Source organism: Grammomys surdaster, unplaced genomic scaffold (genome assembly GCF_004785775.1).
Source record: "Grammomys surdaster isolate TR1022 unplaced genomic scaffold, NIH_TR_1.0 126109, whole genome shotgun sequence".
NCBI classification, from domain to species: domain Eukaryota; kingdom Metazoa; phylum Chordata; class Mammalia; order Rodentia; family Muridae; genus Grammomys; species Grammomys surdaster.
The window spans coordinates 4,694,883-4,710,946 of NW_021620917.1; the positions used below are offsets into that span (position 1 = coordinate 4,694,883).

General features: G+C 52.8%; 1 protein-coding gene across 1 annotated transcript in view; it reads left to right on the forward strand.

The window, feature by feature from the left end:
* Positions 1 to 8,900, forward strand: part of Iqce (IQ motif containing E) — a 35,040-nt gene extending 26,140 nt beyond the window's left edge. Inside the window, exons 17-22 of the mRNA XM_028756016.1 lie at positions 614 to 715; positions 1,078 to 1,199; positions 1,901 to 2,001; positions 3,453 to 3,536; positions 6,096 to 6,296; positions 6,833 to 8,900. Coding sequence (XP_028611849.1) covers positions 614 to 715; positions 1,078 to 1,199; positions 1,901 to 2,001; positions 3,453 to 3,536; positions 6,096 to 6,296; positions 6,833 to 6,960 — 738 coding nt within the window. The 3' untranslated portion in view covers positions 6,961 to 8,900. The remainder of the gene's footprint in view (positions 1 to 613; positions 716 to 1,077; positions 1,200 to 1,900; positions 2,002 to 3,452; positions 3,537 to 6,095; positions 6,297 to 6,832) is intronic.
* The last annotated feature ends 7,164 nt before the right edge of the window (positions 8,901 to 16,064 follow it).

Here is a 16,064-nt window from a genome sequence, read left to right on the forward strand (position 1 = left end):
CCAGTGAGGGGCTGGGGTGTGGCTCAGTGGTAGAGCCCCTGCCTAGACTCCCCCAGTGAGGTGCTGGGGTGTGGCTCAGTGGTACAGTGCTTATCCAGAGTGCAGGAGGCCCTGGGTTCAGACACCAACACTCAAAAACCAGAAACATATCTTGCTGTAGCTTTGTGACTCAGAAGGATGTGTGTGAAAGGAAGTATATAAAACAGATCAGGCTGGCTGTGGAGACATATCAGTATGTGAGGCCTCCAGGGCAGACACTGTGGTACACATCTGCAATCCAAGCACTCATGGGGGCAAAAACATGAGGTTCAGCACACGTTTGAAGTCTTCCAGAGCTATGCAGCAACACCCTGACTGGAAAAGCCAAAGTAATGTGTAAAGTTTGAACTATTATTAGCAGCTAGTATAACTGTGCTTAGCAACTAGTTTGACTGTGTTCAGGATTGGTTTGCGGGGGAGGGGGGAGAGACAGCCAGCATGGGGGGTTAAGAGGAGGTAGAGGGAGGCACTGTGACATGCCCCTGAGGTTACACAGCAGGAAGAGGAGTTTTCTCCATAACTCTTTCATCTTCACCCAGCACCATCTTCTGAGTCCTTCCTTCTTTCCTGCCAGGCAGCGACTGTGCTCCAGGCGGCCTTCAGGGGACATCGAGCTCGTTCAAAGCTTGTACGAAGCAAAGCCCCAGACTGCAGGTCTCCCAGCCCTCTTAACCAGGTAACTGGAAATGGACGGACACTAGTTGCTCCGCCCCTCTTCAGCCCCTCTTGCGTGTCTTCAAGCCCCTTACAGGAATTTCAAGCCCCTTACAAGCCACTAGCCTTCCCGGTTGAGCAGATGAGCCTGGTGCTCTGCCCATCCTGTGGTGGGACAGCCCGGCAGTGGTCCCTTTGACACATCTTAGGCGAGTTTAGCGTTGAAGTCTTAACCAGCATACCCAGTGAATGCAGGAGGGGAGGGAGGGAGGGAGGACACTGTTAGGTGTCAGCTGGGAAGCCCCCAGGGGGAAGATATTTGCCTGGTACATTTGGAGACAGGGTGGCCCCAGACAGCCCGCTCCCCCTTGTCATTGACTGCAGAGCTCTCCTATACCCCGTGTCCCAAGCCCCATCTCCCCAGCTGAGGACAACCCAGCACAAGAGGAGGCCATCATCGTGATCCAGTCCATCCTGCGTGGGTACCTGGCCCAGGCCAGGTTCATGTGAGTAGGCCATAGGCACCTCTGTGCTGAGTTACTTCGGGGATGGTGGATACCCATTTTAGGGCCAACTAGGACTCCAGTAGGACATGGTGTATGTTGTCATGGCACTCTGTGAGAGCCATGGCCTGGCAGTTCACCATAACAACTGTTAGGGTAGGCCATAGGCTCCTGCCCTCTGGAGAAGACCTTTCTAGGATGCATCTCCATGGAGGACTGAAGGCAGCAAGTGGATGTGTGGACACCGTATGGAACAGGGCCCATAAGTGTGTGGGCGCTGAGGGCCGAGCTCTCACGGTGACCTTGGCACAGTGGTACCCACCTGTAATCCTCGAACACAGGAGGCTGAGAGTGACCTGGGCTACATAAAAAAATTCTGATTTAGCCTGAGCTATATGGTGAGTTCCAAGCTAGCCTGGCTACGGAGTGAGTTTGTAGCCACCTAGGTTGTTTAGCAAGAGGATCTCAAAAAGACAAACCAGTAAGACTGACCATCCTGAGCTCAGTGGGGGAGGACGGGGTGCTGAGCTTTGAGGACATGAACCAAGGGTACAGACTCAGGGCCGCAGTGTCAGGGCCCTTGGCACATGTGTCCAGTGTCTCACCTGTGGAGGAAGCTGACCAGTGGGGCCGAGTGCTGGAACAGGCAGGCCGGGTGGTCTGCGTTCCCCAGCCTCGGTCAGCCGGAGCTTTCTGTCTTCCAGTGCCAACTGCTGCCGAGAGATAGCCGTGTCCTCTCAGAGGGGAGCTGTTTCAGTGACGCCCTCAGAATCCATCTCCCCACCATCCCTCGCAGCTTCTCCCGGTAATTTCATTCACTTGGTTCTGACACAAGGGGGAGGCAGCCCTCCAAGGTTTAAGCCCAAAAAAACAAGGCTGAGTCCCCAGTGGCTTGTCCCCAATGTCAGCTGCCTCAACCTAAGTTCATAACTTATGCCAGAGACCCTCGACTCACCCTCCATTGCTGCTGGGACCACAGCTGGGAGTTGAGGCAGTTGGTGGCAGCGGTATGGTCCTGTGCCGACACGTCCCCTGCAAAGCTGTGCAGTTAAAGCTTACCTGGCTTTTACCTCTTCAGGGCTTCTTGGGCCAGGCCTTTTCCTGATTGCTTGTTTAGGGAAACACTGTTTTTATTCCCTTTTCTACTCCATGAGAACCCCAAAGCTGGTTGAAGATGTGCTTAGTGATAGAGCACTTTGTAGTACCCATGAGGCCCTGCTTCCATTGAGAACAGCAAGCAGAGTGCTGGTGGCGCACGCCCTCAATCCCAGCACTCAGGAGGCAGAGGCAGGCAGGTCTCTGAGTTCAAGGTCAGCCTGGTCTATAGAGCAAGTTCCAGGACAGCCAGGGCTACACAGAGAAACCCTGTCTGGGGGAAAAAAAGGATAAAGAAGCTCAGAGCTGGCGAGGGGGGCAGTGTCGATTGGTTGGTAAACTTGCCTGCAGGGCAATAGAAGGATCCAAGTTCAGTTCCTAGGCCTCACATCTTAACCCCCCTTGGGCATGGTGATGCATGCTTATAATGTCAGTACCGGAGAGGAAGAGACAGGAAGGTCCCTGGGGCTCCTCGGCCAGCTGGCTGAGCCAGGTGAGCAAGTTCCTGGTCAGTGAGACACCCTGTCCTAAAAACCAAAAGACAAAATGAGCAACATCTGAGAGATAATACCAAGATTAACCCACACGTGAACAACATGCAAACACGTATGCACACACACACAAAAACACAGGTATATACACGCATATAAAAAGCAAGCCCAGGGCACAGGCAGACTCTGTCCCCAGCTATGAGGGCTGACCCACACTGAGGGGTAGTCCCTGTAGGGCCCCTGCCCGTGGGGCATCTCTCTTCACAAGCAGAGATCTGAGTGAGACAGCCCAGCGCAGTCCACTAGTCCATGGGCTCCACTGTTCGGTGGATGGGCCTGCAACCGCTCCTTAGCTACAGCAGTGGTTCCCTGTGCCTGACATGGTCAAGGATAAGCAAGGAGGCTGCTGGGGACTTTGGGTCGTGTTAGATGTAGAAGTTCGGCTGAGGTTCTGCCCATGCATATGACGGCCCAGGAAACTGAGTCACCTGAGTCCCAGACATTTCTGTGCTGAGCCACTGGGTGTCAGGGGTAGAACTAAGAAAGGCTGGCAGGGTCCGACAAGTGCTGGCTGCCAGGGACAAGAGGTGGGTGGTTGCTGGGAACAACCAGGTAAGTTGGCTGGTCCTGCCCAAGACTGACATGCCTTATACTGAATGGGGTCCATCAGGAAAGGACAGCGAGGCGAGCGGTGGGGAGGCTGCTGAGGATGAAGATGAGGCAGAGGAGCCGCCAGACCTGCAGCCCTACTCAGGTAAATGTGTGTGGCAGCAGTGGTCAGAGCAGTACCTTCCCAAGCAAGCCCCCAGCTCTCTGATGGCAGAAGGAGCACACAGTGAAGACAGGGTCTTAACGCTGACTCCTACCTCACCCAGAGACCTGGCCAGCTGGCCTTCAGCCCGACTAGTGCTCACCCTACTGTTTTTGTCTTCTCTGGAGTGCTTGCGATAAAACCCAAGGCCTTATACAAGCTAAAGAAGTGCAGTTGAGCCACACCCCAGCCCCTTACTGGGGGATTCTAGACAGGGGCTCTACCACTGAGCCACACCCCAGCCCCTCACTGGGGGATTCTAGGCAGGGGCTCTACCACTGAACCACGCCCCAGCCCCTCACTGGGGGATTCTAGGCAGGGGCTCTACCACTGAGCCACACCCCAGCCCCTAGGGGGATTCTAGGCAGGGGCTCTACCACTGAGCCACACCCCAGCCCCTTACTGAGGGATTCTAGGCAGGAGCTCTACCACTGAGCCACACCCCAGCCCCTCACTGGGGGATTCTAGGCAGGTGCTCTACCACTGAGCCACACCCCAGCCCCTCACTGGGGGAGTCTAGGCAGGGGCTCTACCACTGAGCCACACCCCAGCCCCTCACTGGGGGATTCTAGGCAGGGGCTCTACCACTGAGCCACACCCCAGTCCCTCACTGGGGGATTCTAGGCAGGGGCTCTACCACTGAGCCACGCCCCAGCCCCACAGTAAGGGATGCTCTACCACTTACATATCAGTCCTTCATGGGGCAGAGTACTGTAAGCTGAGTCACATTTCCAACCCTTAGTTAGCTCTAACTGGAACTGTCACCCCCTTTATTCCCAGCTGCCCTGTAGGAGCTTGTTTAGGAGAACCCCCCTGCCACACCATGCTTAACCTGTGTCACAGTTGAAACTCACTTCTGCTTCAGCAGTCGCTTTCTGAGCTTTGTCAGAGCTTTACTGTTCTCTCTAAACCCTTGTCTGCAAAGCACAGTGAGCCCTGGGATTTCAGAGAATGCAGACACACAGACGGCGGAACCCCAAAGCCACTGCCAGCCTGCAGTCCCCTAGGCTCCCAGAGGCTTTAGCCTGTTCTCCAAAAAGCTGTCTGTGCTGATTTCACCGGGTCCAGTGTCTGGTGACCTTTAAATTATTTGGTCAGGGCTGAGATGTTTATTTATGCTGCCCTTTCCTTCTCTTGTCAAATCAAATTTTAAAGTGGCAGATTTGTCACCTGTGTAGACTGGCCCAGATGCATCCACTGCTGAGCAAGTCCCAACCCCAGGATCAGTGTCCATGTGAGAAAAGCAAATGACTGGTTCCTTTGAGCTGGTTGTGTTGGCGCTGTGCATTGGTTGGTTTGATGTTGCAACAGGCTCTCAATCCGTGGCCCAGGGTAGCCTTTACCTGCCTGCTTCCTGCCTGTGCTTCCCAAGGCATCCCAGGCAGTGCAGCCACAAGAGCCACACCAGCCCTTGGCTGTACTTTTAAAGAACACTGAATACAGAGGTGCCTGCCTTTAGTCCTGGGAAAGACAGAGGGTAAGGCACTCCGGAGCAGACAAGCGTGACTGTGAGGCTAGCCTGAGGTTAGGAGAGCCTGTCTCTTACAGGAAAGGCAGGGGATTGGAAAGGTGGCTTGTTGGTTCAGAACACTGGCTGCTTTTCCCGAGAGCCCGGGTTCAGTTCCCAGCACCCACATGGTGGCTCACAGCTCTGTGACTACAATGGGCATGTGGTGGTGCATAGACATTTATGCAGGCAAAACACCTGTGCACATAAAATAAAACTTTTTTTCTTCTTTTTGTTTTTCAAGACAGGGTTTCTCTGTGTAGCCCTGGCTGTTCTGGAACTCACTTTGTAGACCAGGCTGGCCTCAACCTCAGAGATACACCTGCTTCTGCCTCCTGAGTGCTGTAATTAAAGGTGTGTGCCACCACCACACGGAATCAAAACAAAACAAAACTCCCTTTTTTTTAAGAGAAAGGGAAAGAGGAAAGGTGAGAGAGAACAGATGGAATGAGAAAGAAAATAAAAACGACTAATGCCACAGGCCAAAATCCCAGGAATCTAGACGCTGAGGCAGGAGGATCATAAGTTAAGGCTAGCCAGAGCTACATAGCAAGACCCTATCTGAAAAATAATGCCCGCCCCCTGCGCCCCCCCAAATGGCTAGGGAGGTTCAGGTAAAACCAGGTGCAGTCAGTCATGTGCTAATCCTAGAACTCCTGTGAGGAGACAGATGGAGGAGGGAGAGACCAGCAGCACACCACAGAGGGACCCTGAGGCAGACAAGCTGGAAGGTGAGGACCCCAACTCCGGTTGTCCTTGGTCCTCTTCGTCCGCACCATGGTACACGGGTGCCTACACAGAGAGATTATGAAATGCAGTAACAGAGGACCTGATGACGGCCATTAAGCGTCCTGCGGCTGCAGTTCACATGAACTGTGGTGGGAGCTGTTGAGGAAGCGCTGGACAGCCATGTCATCTGTTTCATGGTTGGGTTGGAATCTGCTTGTTCTTTTTAAATTTCAAATCGGTAACCGAGCATTCCCCTTCATGGTTAGGAGCAGTCAGCGTAGGGCTCTGTGCCGCGGAGGAGCTGAGGCAGACGGCTGCATCGGAACCTGCTCCCGTGGTCCCCGACTCCCCCCGAGGTGGCCGCGGGGACTGCCCGTCCTCATCCAGTCTGGAGGCTGTGCCCAGTGGGAAGGACACGATGTGCGAGGACAGGAGCAGCAGCACCGGGAGTGCAGGGCCATCCCTGGGTACGTCCCCTCTGCCCACTCTGCCCGCTCTGCCTCATCTCCGCCCCACACCAGGCAGGGCAGGCTGGGGGTTGGGGAGCTATGCAGCCAGGACCTGCTATACACCGGGGCCACTCAGTTGCGAATCCCTTTGCATGGGCTTGTTTTCTGAGCTAATCTTACTCTGTAGGACTACTCTGTAGTTAAGGCTGGCCTCAAACTCACTGTATGACCCAAGCTAGCCCCAGATGTGTGATCCTTTCCCTCCTCCTCTTCCTCCTCCCCCCACTCCTCCTTTAGCTCTCCAGGTGCATCACACAGTAGGCTTGCAAGTGTTTTAATATCAGCAGCTGCCAGACTACCTCAAGGGCAGGAGCCAGCACAAGGCTCTGTAGTGTCATTTGCGGGGGCTCTGAAGGTGGGCCCTTGCCTGTGTGGGTGAGCCTTCAGTCTTGTGTGCCAGGAACTGCAGACGGACGGATGGGTGTGTGGCTCCGGCCCGTCTACACCCTGTGACTGACTCCCAGTGCCTAACTTCCCTCTCTGGTTCCTTTCAGCTGAGCTCTCTCCCCCAAGACTGCAGCCCTTGTCCCCGCCACCTGCGGAGGACATCTGCTCAGATGACTCAGATGACGTCATCTTTTCGCCATTCCTGCCCAGGAAGAAAAGCCCCTCCCCGTTCTAGGACCCCAGTCGTGCCTCCAGGTGAGGTGGCTGTGGGGACAAGTTAGAGGACTCTGAACCTAAGAAGATGGCTGTCTTGCTAGGGAAGAGCCCTGCCTCGCTCGGGAACACCTCGGCCATCCGTTTTCTTATGTGTCGTGCCCATGCCTTTGAGGGATCCTGGTGACTCTGCTCTCTGGGGATGGAGGGACGGACGGACGGAAGGAGGGAGGGTAGCCATCTCCCACTTCCATTTCTGGCTTCAGCCCGTGTGTTTCTAGTGCCCACAGATAACGTCCACCCCAAGCCAGGGCAGCGGCAAGTCCTGCGTGCCCTCAACCTTGGCACTGTCAGCTGCCATGTAGGCCTAGCCTTCCTGGTCCACTGCTGCCCAGTGCCTTCACAGGTGCTACAGTTAAGTCTCCCTTGCCACAGCAGGGTGCAGTCATAGGAGAGCCAGCAAGAAGCTATGGACATCAGGGTTCCCATCTGAGTCCCTGTCGCATGGGCTCCTTGTTCCTCCTGTTCTTATCCCCCACCACCTCCATCCCCCCCACCCCAGGAGGATGAACTCTGGGAAGAGTACCAGGCAGCGGCACACTGAATGGTACAACCGCTAATGAGAAGCAGCCCGAGGATGGCTCAGGTCACCCAGACACAAGGCAGACAGCAGGGCCAGGCGGCAGTCCATTGTCCCAGAGGAGATAATGTCTCAGGGAAGGACAAATTCCAGTACGACCCTGTCACTAGTAGTACAGAGGTACCTGCAGGCCACCAGTGCCATCTGGCCCACTCATCATCCAGCAGCTGGAGGTGTTGGTCCCCTGTCTGTGAAATTAGCCCCTGTCAGTGGGTGAGAAGGGGGGACTTTGGGCTTGGGCAGGGTTTTAGAAGTATCCAGAGTGAGCAGTCATGAGTTGGGGTGGGTTCCATGTAGCTTAGGCCTGCTGCCCAAGTGTCCCCTCCAGAGTGCCTGTTGGACTGGCTGCCGGTGGTCTCCATAGGTCACTGGAGATGGAACTTCCTGGTTTCATAGAACTGGCATTTGTCTCAGGAAAAAACTAATGTTATAAGGTTCCTGCTTGGACTAGCCAGTGGGAACACCCAAGAGGTTTGCTTTTAGGGACCGTTTAATTCCTGGCATCCTTCTCCACGAAACACCTGCCTGATACGGCACATAGCAGGCTGGGCATGGGACGCTCAGGAAGTGAGCTGGGCTTGGCAGTTAGAGACCAGGAAGAGGGGGCCCAACTTTGTCTACCTGCTCCTGGAAGGTTTAAGTACCCCTAATACTGTGATGGGACCAGGCACAGCTGCTTACCCATTTTTTTTCCACCAGGGGGCAAAACACAACACAGCCAGGACCCTGGCTGGCTCATTTGGCCTGTAGGCTGCCTGCCAAGTTAGTTTCTCAGTAAACTGCTGGTTACTTTACACTGCAGCCGACTGGAGCCCTCCGTAAATCTGCTTCCATGCCAGAATTTGGTTGTGTTCCCTGTGATTGATGCCACCTCTGGAAGCTTCAGACCCCACCTGCTAAGGCATAAGACAGCGGCTCCAGGTGGCCTTCCTGTGCCTGTACCTTCCCTGGGGCCAGCAGGGGTCCACATACCGCCCTGTCCCCCCTCCCTGGTTTAACAGCAGCTGTTTGTGCACTGAGTGTTCTGAGTGAGGGAGCTGTCACGAGCTGGGATGGGGTGTTTTCACCTTCACCTGAAGGAGTGCTCCACCTCGGGAAAAGGGGCTGTGCCAGATGGCACCCCAGCTGCAGAGCAGGGCCATCTTGTACACCCAGCCTGGCTAGAAGGTAGCGAGGTCTGCTCAGCCCCTGCACTTGGGTTTTCTACGAACATGCCTCTGAAAAACAGGAAAGCTGTAACCCTCCTGTGCTTCGGTGTAGCAGCTAATCTATTAAAGGTAAACCCTGTTGGAAAGCTGCCCCAGTAAATGAGGGTGCCCAAAGCCTCTGGCTTCGGCAGGTGTCCTGTGTCCTGTGCTCTCCACCCACGCGCCACTGCCAGAGCAGACTGCCCTGGCTTATCGGAATCAGAGAAATCGCCTGGGGGAGGGGCGTGGTAGCCTGTCTGGGGTGTGGGGGCAGTACAGTGAGCTCCCACTGACCTCTCCAGGAGTTGATGTGGGAACTGGAAGTTCTGCCAGCCTGAACTTCACCTGATCTGTAAGACAGAGTCCTTGTGCTTGGCTTGGTTTTGTATGTAAAGTTTCCCAAGCCTGACTGGCCAGCTAGGGCCATTGGTATAACCAAAACTACAGAGGGATGTTATATCCCAATCACCAGGGACTGTGGTAGGGATGGGGTGAGGAGCAGAGGCTGTGGGCTGGGCTAAGCCTTCTGAGAGTGTGGCTAGTCTGGGACACAGCCAGCTGTGGCCTGTGAACTGTAAGTGGGGCCTTAGGAAGCAGCAAACTTCATCTCTGGGGATAGTAGGAGTGGAGACCTTTCTGAGGACCTCAGACCTCAGCATTCAGAACCAAAGCGGGCCCAGGTATGTGAGATGGGTAAGTGACATCACTGTGCCCCACGGCAACACTTCCACATCACCTTGAGCTTAAAGAACGGGAGTGAGCCTTCTGTGTGGGCTGGTAGGTAGTTCATCGCTAAAAGAGCCCATGCTCTCTCTGTGACCCACTCTTTAAGCAAGCACTGACACAAGAAAATATAGACTGTGACCCTGCCCCGTGGGTGGCTGTCCACCTGCTGACTGCCACGCTGCTGCAGCTGACCTGTGTGGACAGCTGAAAAAGTGAATGGCTACTCACACCACTCACACTCAGATGCTTGCAGGAGGCCCTGGGCAGCTCTGGAGAGTGCACAGGAAGCCAGCTGGGCTTGGAGCTCGGTGCTTGCAGGGACCTTATGAGATGCTGTTCCTCTTACCTCAAAAGCCAGGAACAGACTGGAACCACCCTCCTTGAAGACGCCATCCCTGTGAAAAAGCAAGATCCAGGAAACACCACATCCCTCTGCTCTCCTTGTTTCACCTCCGCCCACCAGATGCAGCCGAGGAGGAAGCGCAGAGAGGGGGTTGGTACAAACCAGGCTTCCCAAAACTAGCAAAACAGACAGCAGTGAGCCATGGGTGGGTGGGAGCGAACCTGTGGAGATGGAATTCAAGGAGCTTTTGTATGATGCTGGGGATAGGGCCAAGGTCTTTCTGTATGCTAGGCAAATGCTCTACTTCTGAGCCACACCTCCGCCCCGACCGCATGTTTAATGCAGTATGACCGCAGGGGCATGCAACATTCAGAGTCGGGACTTAGAAGCTGCCAAGACCACAGTCCCTGTAGACCTCTTGATGGGTGACCAGAACTAAATTGCCAGGGCCTGGCGTTTGTGTGAAGTCCCACAGCACGTCAGGAGCTTTTTGTAGGTCCACTCATTTCGTCATCAAGGAGTGACTACCTGAATGCCCCTGACTGCAGGTGCCGGCTGGATTCCGTCTGATAAATGTCTATTTTTGTCTCCCAAGGAAGGAGTGAGGACTGTGGCTTCAGTCTGGCAGAGCCAGAGCTCTCTGTGTGAAGAGCCCAATCATTAGAGAAAGAGGGAAGTTAAGCACAGAACAGATGTCTTTAAACCTATAAATACCTTCCCGGGAATGCGCTCTCAACTTTTGAGGTCTAAATAAAAATTTCAGTATATCCTGGTCAAACTAAGCAAATTCCTCCTTGGGGAGGGGGAGGCAGTGTATGTTTCCATTCCTGTGTAGCTCAGAAGCTCTGAGGGCCAGAGACTTGACAAACACAGCTGACTGACGTGGAGCCAGGCTGGCCCTTTCTTGAGGTTCCCACCTACTCCAGGTTCACAGGGGTCTGCATACAGCAGCCGTAACTGTAACTGACTAACCTGTCTAGTGCAGGCCACGGCTGGGCAAGCACCTGTCAAAGCACCTGCATCAAGAAACCGGAAAATGAAACTCAAAACAGCTCAGGCCAGTGACTTACTGGTATGGGGTTTAACTTACTTGTATGGGGTTAAAAGCATGCACCACCACACCCAGTGGAAGAAAAAAATAATTGTAATTTATAGCCAGCACAATGGCTCAGTAGATAAAGGCACTTCTTGCTACCATGCCTGAAAACCTGAGTTCAGTCTTCACCCACAGGGTGGAAGAGAGAACCACAAATTGTCCTCTGATGTGTATATACATGTGTATGCATGTCATGGCTCGTGTGTGTGTGTGTGTATGTGTGTGCGCACGCGCCCATGTGAACACACGCTTGTGTGTCACAATGAGAACATTTGGGCTTAGCAGTTAAGATCACTGACTGCTCTTCCGGAGGTCATGAGTTCAAATCCCAGCAACCACATGGTGGCTCACAACCATTCGTAATGAGATCTGATGCCCTCTTATGGGGTGTCTGAAGACAGCTACAGTCTACTTACATATAATAGATTTAAAACAAAACAAAACAAAAACTTTGGGCCAGAGCGAGAGGGAGAAGGGAAGGGGGAAAAATAATGAGAACATTTATATTTTTGTATGTATGTATGTATGTATGTATGTATATGTACTTGTTCATGTTTGTGAGAATATTCAAGTGTGTGTGAATGTGTATTTTGTTTGCGCATATGGTACTCTCAGAGGTCATAAGGGAGCATCAGATCCCCTGGAACTTGGAGTTACAGACAATTATGAACCACCATGTGGGTGCTGGGAATTGAACCTCAGTCCCCTGCCAGAACAAGAGGTGCTCTTATTCGTGCTGAGCCATCTGTGCAGGCTCCACTGGACCTTTAGAGACAGTCTTTCATGGACCTGGACCTCACTGAATCAGTTACACTGGCTGGCTAACACATCCAGGGATCAGCCTGTCTCTCCTCCCCACAGCGAGTGTTTCACACGGGTGCTGCCTCACCAAACCGGTTGATGCTGGCAATCTGAACTCGGGTCCTCAGACTTCCATGGCAAGCTCTTTACCTACCTAGCCATGTTCCAAGCCTTTTGTAAAAGTATGATTTTGTAGGTGTATGTGTGTGTGTGTGCATGTACCACAGCATCCTGTGGAGATCAGAAGAAAGGGTGCAGGAGCCAGTTCGTTCCTTCTGCTGTGTTGATAGCAGGGAATTGATCTCAGTTCGTGAGGCTTGGCAGCAAAACCTTTAACCCATTGAGCCTTCTTACTGTCACTTCCGGGCTCTTTAATGGGGAAAAAAACAAAAAACAATAAACAATGTTAAGTCACCCAGGTTGGTCTTGAACCCAGCCTGTAGCCTAGACACACCTTGAATGAGGGACCTTTTTGCGTCAACTTCCCAAGGAGCTAGGAATATAGCCTGCACCAGCCAGCCTGGCTCACACATGCCTTCTTAAAGTCTGGGGAGACTGACTCCATGCCTGACCAGGATGGTTTTAAATATGCCATTTCCCCAAGTCCTCAGGGAACACAGAAAAAAAGAATTTGAATCCTCATTCCTTTCAGCAGTGCTGTCGGGTTCAGAATACCAATGATGAGGAAAGGAACAGGCTGGCCTCTCTGCACAGGCACCCACTAACAGCCATGCCTTCCCATGGGCTCCCTCAAGTTGGACCCAGTTACAGCTGGAGGGATGGCCCTATTAGTCGGTGCCTGCCTGAGGACCCTGGAAAAGGTTTCCATGGTGCTGGGGCTTTCTGAATAAGGAGAAAGGGGTGCCCCTGAGCTACTCGTTAATTAAGCCCAGAACAGCCAGGATTCAAAGAGCAGTCCAGTGTGTGCCAGGGTTCCTGGGGGCCATTCATGGGACCCAGCCTGCGGCTCTCTTCCTCTCAACTCTCTTCCCAGGCCTGGCTTCTAAGAGATGAAAGCAGAGAGGCTGTGGCGTAGGCGGGGAGGGGGCACCGCTGACATAATACATGAGAGAGGCTGTTCCCCAGTGCCGCCTCCATCCACTCCCTCCCTTGGCATATGGGATGCTTCCCTTGGACAGGGCTGGCTGATGAGCCAGGGCTGACCCACCTGAAGTCTTGCCTCATCGTGTACCTCCCTGCCGCCTGCAATTCCTCTACCACTCCAATTGACTTCTTTCTCTGTTCAGTGAGGTGTTTCAGGGGCTGTCCCCAGCATCTGCCCCTCTGGGCACATACAGTTGTCAAACTCGGCTTGACCTAGGCCCCAAGCCTGCTGCTCTTGATCCCGTGAATAGCATAGCAAGCCACATGGTGGACCCTACCAGAACCTGAGGTCACCTGTATTCTGCTACCTCTAAAACAATCCCACAGTGTGAGGTCCTGTGGTCTACCACCCCTGCAGCCCTCAGCCATGTCACCACATAAGCACCTATAGAGGAGAGCCAAGAAGATCTCCCTACAGGCCCCAGGGCAAAACCCAGTTCCCGAAGAGGAGGTCTTGCCATGTTCACACAAGACGTGTAACACACAGACACTTACAAATGTGCAAATCTACATATGCACATATACATGCACATGGCATATGCAGCATACAGACATACAAATGCATGTGTGCACACAGATGGGCACATGGTCACAAAACTGTAGTGTACTCACAAGTATACACATGCACAAATACATGTACAAACATGGAAGCACATGTACATACAAAAATACATGCAGGCTGAGGAGATGCCTCAATAGGTTAAGTGCTTGTCAAACAAGCAGGAGGGCCTGAATTCAATTCCTAGAATGTATTATTAAAATGTAACAACAAAAACAAAACTAGCCAGGCAGAGTGGATCATGCCCTTAATTCCAGCACTTAGAAGGCAGAGGGAGGCAGATCTCTGTGATTTTGAGAACAGCCTGGTCTACGTAGTTCCGGACCAGCCAACGCTACAACATAGTGAGACACTGTCTCCAAAAATAAAAAAACAAAGATCTGAGCAGCACACATATGCAGTCCCAGTGCTGGGAAGGGGATGGCAGGCTGAGGCTTCTTTTTGGCCAGCCAGCCTGGCCAGCTCGAGGCTAGTAAGAGATCCTGTCTCAGAAAAAAAAAAACAGAAACAGAAAACAGAAACAAAAACAAAAAACCAAGGTGGATGGTGAAGTTGACCTCTGGCTTCCACATGCACACACATGGACATGCATGTACACATGCACACATGCATGCACATGCATGCACACACACAAAAACTCAGATGCAAATATATCTGTGATTCCTTTGGTTTTGGTGGTAGGAAGACCGAGTGATGGTGGCGCACCCCTTTAATCCCAGCACTCAGGGAGACAGAGACAAGGTGGATCTCTGAGTTTGAGGCCAGCCTGGTCTACAGAGGGAATTCCAGGACAGCCAGGGCTACCTTTTGCTTCCATTCCATTCTGAGTTCACCTGCTGTTAGCTGATCCTGCTGACACGTCATCTGGAAGCACTGTTTCCAGCCTCCGTTCCTCTGATTTTCCAAGATGCTGTGTGTGTGTGACTGAGAGAAGCAACTAGCCAGCCATTGTACACTCCGGGGTCCCTTGGAAGGGCCTAAGGCAGCTCAGTGGTTCAGAGGAGCACCCACATGGTGCCTCACACCAGTCTGTAACTCTAGTTGGTGCTCTCTGGCAGGCACCAGGCGTGTATGCAGTGCACACGCACACACACACACATGCTGATGAAACACATAAAAATACAAAGTTGAACATTTTAAATGATTACTGTTGCTCTTTCCTGCAGCCCTCGCTTTGTATGGTGCATGGAAGAAGAGAGGTGGATGATGGAAGGGTGGATGGAGTGTGGATGTAAAGATGCCTGGGGGCGGATGGATGCATGTATGGACTGAGATGGATGAAGGTTGGGCACGGGGTAGACGAATGCACGGATGTGTGGGTGGATGATAGATGGTGTGAAACAGAACGATGAGGGGTGGGTGAAGGGTGATGGTTGGAGATATGGATAAAAGGAAGGAAGGGGGAGGGAGGGAGGGAGGGAGAGAGGGAGGGATGATGACAGGCTGGCTAATGGACAGAAGAGACAGGTGGATGGGACATGTAAAGACAGATGGATAGGCACATGGTAGGATGGATGGACTGAGGAGGAGTGGCTGGACAGCTAGACAATGGATGGGTGTGTAGCTGGAAGGGAAGGAATGGAGTGGAGAGTAGGCAGGTAAACACTATTCAAAAATGTCACATGAGTGTGAATTGCTGCATTTTCTTCAATCAAACTAAGGAAAAGAGGTCGGGGTGGGGGTGGGGGTGGGGGGGAACTGTTGGAATTCTGCCCACACCAGTCTCCATGAGTGTGGTGGTGTGCTTGTGTTCAGATTTCTCCGGGCCTCGCTGTGTTATAACATTACGGAAGCAGTGTGTCTCAGGTCTTCTTGTGTGTGATGGTTTCAGATTCGTGCTGTGTATGGATCTCCCCCCACCCCCACGCTAACACCAAGTGAGTTCCACTCCCTATCTGAGCCCTGGACACACTATAGGGTCCTTTTATTCTGCAGGGAATAAGGGTGAAGGGGAACAGAGAAAGGATGTTCATATAGATGGTGGATGAACACAGTGTGGCCCTGGGGCTCAGGAAGGAGGCCGGGGCTTGTGTGGGGAGTCCTTGTGTGGAGAATCCTTCTGGGGAGCTTGGATCAGACCCTGAGAGATGTGGGAACAGAGAGTGCTGGCAGAAGGATGGAGTCCACTCTTTTAGAGAGAATGAAGGAGCAGGGTGGGGGATAGTGTGAGTGATGACCACCCCCAGTGCCCACTGGAACCCCACTAATGACAGCTCAATATCACCCTAAGACTCCCCAGCATGAGGGCGGGGTACAGCCAGGCTGCTGGCTGAGATGAGGAGAGGCCTAACATCAGAGGAAGCAGCTTCAGATGAGAGAACATTTTTTGTTTTGTTTTTCAAGACAGGGTTTCTTTGTGTGTTTTTTTCTGTCCTGGAACTAGATCTGTAAACAAGGCTGGCCTTGAACTCACAGACATCCACCTGCCTCCTGAATGCTGGGATTAAAGGCCCTGTGCCACCACTGCCTGGCTGAGAATTTTATAAAATTAATTTTTTTTTTTCGAGACAGGGTTTCTCTGTGTAGCCCTGGCTATCCTGGAACTCCATCTGTAGACCAGGCTGGTCTCGAACTCAGAAATCTGCCTGCCTCTGCCTCCCAAGTGTTGGGATTAAAGGCGTGTGCCACCACTGCCTGGCTAAAATTAAATTTTAAAAAAAATTTTTTTTT